The sequence below is a fragment of the Lingula anatina genome, chromosome 1 (assembly GCF_051362555.1).
Source record: "Lingula anatina isolate TDL-2025a chromosome 1, LinAna3.0, whole genome shotgun sequence".
In the NCBI taxonomy this organism is placed as follows: domain Eukaryota; kingdom Metazoa; phylum Brachiopoda; class Lingulata; order Lingulida; family Lingulidae; genus Lingula; species Lingula anatina.
Window position 1 is genome coordinate 67253097 of NC_141767.1, and position 9108 is coordinate 67262204.

The following is a 9108-nucleotide window of genomic DNA, read 5'->3' on the forward strand; positions in this document are numbered from 1 at the left end:
TGAAATTCGAACTTTCGGAAGTTCTGAGCATCTCCATTTCATGAATTTCGGCCAGAACGATCTTTTCCCAAATTTAATTATTTTTTACTGTTCGAAATTCATGGCACATTACCGTAATCATAATATATAGAAGTAATTAAATAAAAAAAATCTAAATGGCATAATAAATCTTATTCAAAGGGCTTTAAGCCTATATATTTCGTTCGTGGATAGCCTATGCTCATATGCAAAAAGGCATGCTACATTCTTCTGAAATAATAAAGCAATATCCTGCTCAAAAACAGCATTCTTACGTCAAGACAAATTACACCTTACATTTACTTACACCCAACTGGTAACCTAAACAATTCAGATAAACACATCTCTTATAAAATATTGTTATTATTATCGGATAATGGATTGACTTACAGATTAAAAACCCCAATACATCAATATACCTTAGTTAAGCAACCATACATATGCATTCAGAAATTTCTTTCAACATGATGAGCATGACCATGCTCCTGAATTACCTGCTGGACAGTAGGATTGCAGACGCTCATTTACGAATTCAAGAAGAAAGCACAAGAAAAAAAAAATTAATTACAGGACCCATGGTTTATAAGGATTATGAAGTTATCTTGTTTATATGCAAAGAGTGTGGAGGTGCTTCCTAGGCTACGGAGTGGCCCACGTAGTACAATAGTGAGTAAATAAAAGAAGGGATTTACGTCCATGATAGGAAGTGACTCCAAAGTCCCAAGTATCCAATTAACCATAAAACAGAGCAAAAATGACTCTATTATTTATTCATTGTTTCCTTGAGAAAATCTTAAGCTGGTATTTATTTTATTTAAATAAATATTTTTATGTGTAGTAAGATGGCAGTGTATTCACGGGCACAGCAATATATTCTCTGCCTTGAAATTACCAACTTTCAAAATAAGACAGATTTCTTTTTCATTTTCATATTGATGTGACTTTATCAAACAAGAATGAATAACATCAAGCCAGTCAGTTACAAATACTACAAACTGAAGGTGATGGTGAGGGTCTCATTTTTACTGTCACCAGCAAGGGAATCTTAGAAATACTAATTAGTCCCCTTATCTTGTATTACATATAAATATCATTAACTAAATCTACTGCAAAGAGACGGGATACCTTTTCACAAATTGTTTGATCCTTCAGCAAGTTTTACATATATCCTGATTAAAGAGTCAATCCCATTACATAAATGGCAAATTATAATGCTGATTGGTTCAATTTGGTTTCAGCAGGCCAAAGGAAAACCTAGAGTTATTCAAGTTCTCAATCAGAAACTGGCAGAAAATTCAGATTATGCTGGCTCCAATTCTTATAATACTGGTAGTATAGTGTGATTATAAAATAAAGTTAGCACTTATGCTTCAGGTGTACTTTCACTTAACAGGCTAAAAATAACCCATTTCCCAGATTACCAGTTCACGTAGAAAGAAGGTCAAATGCTTACCTGTTGAGAGTATGGGTGCCACTCAGAGAAACTAGATTCTATGGATTCACATTCCAGGCATCAATCCATCGTAAGCCTCTAACTGAATATAAGCAAAGGGCTCTGAGCCAACACTATGGGAATGGCCGGGTAGAAGGTGAACAAGGCTCAACTTTAATATTACACCTTTTCACAATATAGAACCATGAGCTCATGTGTACAAAATGCATCATATTTTTTTCAACTGTAATCTTTTAACAACCTGGAGGAAATTATTTAACGTTTCCGCTAGGAAAATATATATATCTAACATAGATGGCAAATTGCACCTTATTTCTTTTTGCTGTTGCTTTACAGAAACATTTCTTTGGTAAGACCACCCACCTAAACCAAGAATTTCATTCACTTCTCTCTTCATTAAGAAACTGACACAAAACATAATTGCTAAATGGTACCTTATCATAGTCATTAAAGGCAACTGGCAGAAGCAAGCACATGCTAACTAGCAATATTCATAATAGAAGTATCATGACAGCACCCCATTCTCAGTCAGGTACCATCAAAAATCCTTTCCACCAGGTCAATCCTCCTCATATACAGTTTCAATTAGTAACATTACTAGTATTTTTTTACTCTTCAACATTGTTTTAATTGCTAGATAGCAAAATAAGCAGCTGATACCAATCACATCCCAACATAATTTTGTTATATAACAACTGGGCAGATTATATGTCATATTGGAAATTTTTGTATATCTATAATTTTCTTAAAAACCAGAGAGTAATACGCTTACCCTAAATGATCTCGTTTTCAAGAAAATGGCCCAATGTTTTGCATTTGGCTTGTATCATGTATAATACCAACAGACTTATTTCTGGCATGAAGTTATGAGACGTCATAGCTACCAACTTGCATTCTAAGAAAGTTGACAACATATTAACGCATGCAGATTACCTTTAGGAGTAAGAAGTCATTTCTTTGAAAAAACTGTATACCAAATGTCAACCATAATAAAACTATTAAAAAATCACTTAAAAATCGCATACAAATCTGAAAATGACAGGCCTCTTCGTTTTTTCAACAGTAGGACAAAAAACTAAGATTATTCTTGAACACTATGAAGTGCACTTAAGTCAGGACAGGTAGATCGATTGCTGGTCTCAATTATTCTAAGCACTAGTTGAAAGCCATCTGCTTCTTGACACTTACTCCAAATGTGAGGTGTTCCTATTTTAAAAAATAAATGTGCTGAATAACTTATTTAAGATTGATCAATAGACTAACACCAGATATACACCAGCACCGACGGTGTCAAAGTAGGTCACTTGCTCGATTGGGCAACTAGCAGACAGTCAACAAAAATCAAATTTCAAAACACTAAAATGATCAGGTTGAGCACATCTTTTATCACAAAATTTGTGTTCGATGCCACTGTCATGTGGCTACATACCATTGTTTTTCAAGGATGAGGTGTGGCTACGACAATACAACTATTAGAAAATACAAAAAAAAAATTTTTTTTGATATATATGCAAATCTGACAGTTATCCAGGTCTAACTTGATTGTATGTAGGTCTAAACTTCAGCTTCAGATTGATACCCATGAAACACTGAAACACTCTGACTCTTAAGTTTGGTCCTCTGTATGATCATCTTGTATGATAAGACCTGGTATATAAAATCTGAAATCGAAAAGAAGCAAACAATCTGGGGTATACAGAAAAGTCTGGCCATAAAAAATTGAAGTTGTAAATGACTAGCCAGTTTGTAAAGTAACACTGTTGTACACTGTTGGCTTTTTGAACTTATAAATGACAGAATTGCTGTTGCATTTTACTTTTTGTATCACTATGATGCATCGGCTACTGTTTAAAGTTTAGGACTACCTTTTCCATTGCCCAGTTAGCATTAGTGTGACAGCGTGGTTACTAAAAATAGCCCATCCATGCTCCCTAAGAGGTGTTTTTAAAAGTAGACAAACCAGATGTTGTCGTTCCATGAATATTGTATTTTAATGACAGAAAACTGAAGCAAGATTTAGTTCTATAACGTATTAAGATTTTTGATCTTATAAATCCCTGGAAAATCTCAGTCATATGTCTACTTTGAGTCACACAATAAGACATTAACAGTATCAAGTTATCCAACCTGTCCATGCTTGAACTTAATCGTGTGTCAAACAAGCGAACTGTGAAATACTTAGTTATTCCGCAAGTATGGGTTTTAGACCCCATTCAGATGGACACATTGTACTAGTTGGTTGCTCTAACTCTGTGCTATGAATGCTTTCTTAACCACAAGTTACATGACATGGGCTACCAAGTAAAAACAATACAAATACTACATACACCTTTGCCATATTGTGATGGCTAAAAAACATCAACAATCCTGTGTTTTTAAGGGTGTAAACCACACAACTCAAACCCTAGTCAGAGCTATTTTTCATACATGAATACATTTCATGCTGCTTTAATTAATGGTCATATGAAGTTATCTACCATACAAAATTGTACCTGGAAAGGTGAAGTCTGTTCTTATAAGGGCAAAGTGATCACTTCTGTGTTTACCATATCTATTTTGTTTTTATTTATTTATTTACTTTGTCATCATACACCATACATTCAGTTCCAAACTCAAACCCTTCAAATATTCTAGCATCTCTTTATTGAAAAACACAGTGACTCTAAACAAATTAGCGATTTAATATACATGTGCTGAAAAGATTTTTTTCAGTTTCTGATCACCTTAAAGCACTGTTCACCAAGGACATCCCGATCATTAATAGTCAATTAGTAACAAAAGTGTCCTTAAACCTCAGTTTCCTATCATTCCATAATGTCACAGTCCATACTACATGTTCCACTATGTGTTATTTACACACTATTAAATGATTTATAAGAGAATTTGTCAAGTTATGGTGACTGGATGTATTTCTTATGCATTCAATACAGGCATATGTCCAAATGTGCTTGTTGTCATCAACTCCTGGCCAAGATCCAGGAGCTCTTCCAATTCTGCAGCCAATGAAGCAATAGGATTTCCATCTTCATCAACAGTCTATTTGGCTCCAAATTCTGGTACATAGACAAAATGTGTTAACTTTTCTTTGGGACTTTGATTATGGGCAAAAAAGGGGTGCAAGGGTACATGCCAAACATTGCTGTAAGTTACGACTATAATATATCATGCAAGTATCGTATCAATAATAGTTTTAGAGAAGGGAAAGACAGTGTTTCAAGGCATGTGGTTATTAGTAAGTAGAAATGAATATGTTTAAAAGAAAACAGCATGGTACAGTACCAAGGACACATTTTCTGCCACTGATAAAATAATTGTCAAACAGGGGAGACTATGAAAATGTTTAAACGGAACTCTTGCATCCCTAGCCCATTCACATCTTACTGTCTTAGTGTCATAAACTACGTCATGAAATATTGTTCTATAATCAAAACAGTTTATTACACATACGGGATAAGTGGCTGGTCTTTCTTAATATTGACTTTGTTGATCATAAAAATTGGTCAATGAAAAATTATATATCCTCTTGCCCTTATTCCATTGATGAATATACCATTTTATGTAAATATAGCAACCCATTGGGAGGGAAGTTTATCACCACAAATATTCATATACTATTTTTTAATTCTTATCTGGGTAATTGACATGGGTATTAAGCATATTATTCAACTGAGGGAAGCCAGTGGCCAATGAAGTCATCAAGGAAGATTTATTATAGCTGAAACTGTATTGAAGTGGACCAGATGACGTTGGTGTTATTACTCTGATATCAAAGTGCACCAAATCTACATTTCTATTTTCCTACTTGATCCTATGATGCTGCTACACCACTAAAATATCATTCTACAAAGTGTGGGTACTTCACTGCTTGGTTAGTTACTACCTTACTCGACAACATTGCCTCTTGTTGCTTTTGTTTACTTTTCACGGCCGATGTAAACAAAACCCTTGTCAGTCTCTACGACGGTCGATACTCACCCAATTTTTGATTGAAGATTTTGTCGAAGGTGACCTCACCCATTTTCTCCAGATGTTTGTGCATGACGCTCCGTACACTAAAATACAGAAAACAATCCTAAATGCTTACGATCACCATTTTGAATATTTTTTGCAAATGAATTATCGTCTATCGAGGGGCTTCCCAGCATTATAGGCTGCGGTACATGTTATCCGTCCAAAACACAGCAAACCAAAGTTGGAAATAAAACTCACCTTGGATCTGGAAGTATGATCTTTTTGCTGGCCCTGGCTGCTGGAGTCGATTTACTCTTCTCCATAGCCATTAAATAGCTCACATCAGCGAGCACCGCTTCAAGATCCGCCATCTTGCCTATCTTCTTCACTAGGGTGGCTATTCCAATAGCTGCTTTTGAACCCCGTTAAACCCTAGAAACGGCACTCGCTGTAATGAATATGCCCTAGCTCCTTCTTTTTCACAAAGGCGATACTGATTATCTTCAAATTAAATCCCCATTCCAAATTCTAATGAAAGAGAGAATCGTCGTTCCAGTAAACTACGAACTACTAGATAGGCCTATATCCCTTGCATCCCAGTAACGCCGCAACTACAGTGAGAACCAAGGAAGAAGTAACCTGTTGACGTCACGCAGCCAGGTATAACTGAGCCGTAGCGGTCAATATAAGCTGATGTGCGGGGGATTGGGACTGGCATTTTCAAAGAAAATGTGCAGTGCTCCTATAATTGATGGTATCTGTTTCAGGACTGTCTTTTGTCGATCATATCAATATGGTTTTAAATAGGACGATGGTTATATTTTAGTTCATGTTCCGAAAGCATATCGCACCACAAATTACCAGTAGCAATAATGTGATAAGTAATTAAGTTATTGTCAATCAACGTTGTACTTTTATGAAATATTGGTCGAAAAGGTATGTACTTTTGAAAGCGCAATAAAATGTCACTTCAATACAAGCAGCTTTACTTTTAAAAGGGGGTTAGGGAAATGATTTTATCTTAGGTTCCAGGCAAAAGGAGCTCGCAACCGTTTGAAGACTTCTTTTATGCGGATTTTTACTTTCATTACTAAAGGAAAGTGAAGTACGAGCATACTTCCGTGTATTGCTCTTTTATCTATTATTACTTTTTCTTTAACAGGGGTGGATCCAGAATTATTTGAAAGGGGAAGGGGTCCGTGAATGTGAAACCGAGCCGTGGGGTTATGGGGCCAGTGAAGGGCCCCAAAATTTTGGTATTTTAGAGGACGAACTGTCCCATTTGGTACGGTTCAGAACTATGATTCAGCTAATCAAAATTCTCATTTCAAGAGGTAAAATTGCTGTGAATTTTTCAGAAATTGAAGGGAGGGGGTCAGGACCCACCTAAATCAGCCACTGTTTAATGTATTTGTGTGTCACTGTGTATGATAGATTTATAAAAATTAAATTGCAGTTGCTGGTGATCGTAAAAAACAATATTTGCAATATGGTGAAAAATAGAATTCATTCTTTTAAAAATTGTCATGAAAAATCGAGAGACACTCAAGCCTTTCCTCTGTTTGCGTTACATTTGATACCTTGCGTCTAAAACTGATGCACATATGTTACTTCATTACTATCAAGTGCAAAATTTTTTTTCATTTTTGTGCTGAAAATTTGTTCACTTTCATTTGTTCACTGTTAAAAAATAAACAATCCATGTTTGCACTCAGTCTATGTATTTTAACAGGACATCTGCTACCAAAAATGTTACTTTTTACTTCCAGCTGAAAACCCCAAATATATACAAACCCGCTTGGGTTTCAAGTATAGAAGTGTCTGTGCTTCCATTGTTTAATATTTATATTTTTTCTTTTTTTTTCAAAATATTTTTTTTTCAGCAAGATGCCTCCAGATATAAAATAGTACTAGCATTATTCAAAAAGTGTCACACTGAGGGCAATCATTTTTTGCATTGTGTGATTTATTTTCAGTATTTTTTTAATAAGTCAAAGTAAAATAGGTGTTGCAGAAATTGAACATTTTGTGAATGATAGGCAAGTGAAATAATTCATTCCAAACTACGCCACAGTGAGCCATCACTTTCACTGGCTATACACTTCTGCTCCATCAGTACAGATTACAGCAAGCCCTCTTGGGAATATGTATGCACACAAGATAATCTTTAAATCAATAAAAGGCTTAAAAAATTTACAGTTTAATGGTATAAAATTTAATCTATGATGCCAGAGCAAAAAAAAAAATGCTGTACCAAAAACCAAATATGGTAAATTAGCCATAAAACACCCATATTACATTGTTATAAATCAATCCATTTATTTCCCAAGTGAAAGTCTTCTTTGTAGGCAAAATTATGTCAGAAGAGGCTCATTTCTTTAAACCTGTAGAAATTGATGGGGTTCTTTCTTTCAACATAAGTTCAACAGCCACCTATCATAATAACATAACAAATAAAATAAGAATTCTGGAAACAAAAGAATTATTTAATATTGGTGATATTATAAAAAGGTATGTTTCTGTTTTAAGGACATGGTATTTACTGCAATAACACCTAGGTCTACTGACAAACCTTTTTATATCACCTTATGTTAAGAACTGGTGGTCCAGACAATTGACAATAACATGAAGAACAAAGGATACACTTTGTAGAATAGTGCCCAAAAGCACGTTATAAATGACATACTACGTAGTACCTCGTTATATTGTTGTTCATTGCAACTGCTGAAACCAAATAATATAAAGTATATGTACTGGTGTGAAAAAAAATATGGGTTAATGGATCTATATTTGTTCAATTATTTTCTATTCCATTAGCATGCAAATCAAACTGAAACTAGAGTAATATCCATGGCAGTCACCAGACAAAAAAATTTAATTATATATTTTATACAGTAAACCTTTATAAAAGAATCTTTAAAAATGAAATTGCTGCAAAATGAATTAGAAAAGAGAAAAAAAGGAAATTTCTGTTTACTAAATTGAAAATTGAGATCTGTTTAAGTTATCCTAATGTTGCATGATAAATCAGATGGCTGGCTGTGCAATCTAAATGCATTCACTGGCAAGCATAGCATCAACTGACTTAACAGCAAATGACTCATCCATTTCATTAGCAAGGTGATTGCTGCACTTTTCTATGCAACTTAATGCAGATTACTCTTTGGAAGATAAATTGGAAGCAATGCCTCTGTCACAGGCTCTTATAACCTGTGTCATATAAACTATTTAAGCTATGGATTTTCACTGGGCTAGTAGGCTATTACTGAATGGAGGTTTCCCCAATTTGATTTAAAGAATGACCTGAATCTTGGACTCTTGCTAAAAAAGTACTGTTCTGCACACCCCCCCCCCCCCCCCATTGTATCCCAGTAATTTTCAATTAAGTGCTGTAACAAATTGCGAATCATCTGAGGAATATCCATTTTGACAATGCAGTAGAGAAGACCATGTAAAAGGGAAGAATGTCGACACATTGTTTTACCAATTTGGGAGTTTTTCACCATTGTTTACTTTTTAATCTATTTATTTTGGTAAACACAAATTTGTTAAAATACAATTTTGTTGGACTGACTTGATTTGGTCTTCTAAACAAAGATTTTTTTCATTGCCATTACTTAAGTTTTTACAATATAAACAGTTTGAAATGAAGTTATACTTAGAAATTTGTCACTTTACCATAAATG

At 34.6% G+C, this 9108-nt stretch overlaps 1 protein-coding gene across 1 annotated transcript in view; it reads right to left on the bottom strand.

The window, feature by feature from the left end:
• LOC106181894 (G protein-coupled receptor kinase 3) overlaps positions 1-6057 on the bottom strand; it is a 51799-nt gene extending 45742 nt beyond the window's left edge. Inside the window, exons 1-2 of the mRNA XM_013566428.3 lie at positions 5681-6057; positions 5447-5523 (exon numbers count right to left, since the gene is read on the bottom strand). Coding sequence (XP_013421882.1) covers positions 5447-5523; positions 5681-5793 — 190 coding nt within the window. The 5' untranslated portion in view covers positions 5794-6057. The remainder of the gene's footprint in view (positions 1-5446; positions 5524-5680) is intronic.
• Positions 6058-9108: the final 3051 nt, after the last annotated feature.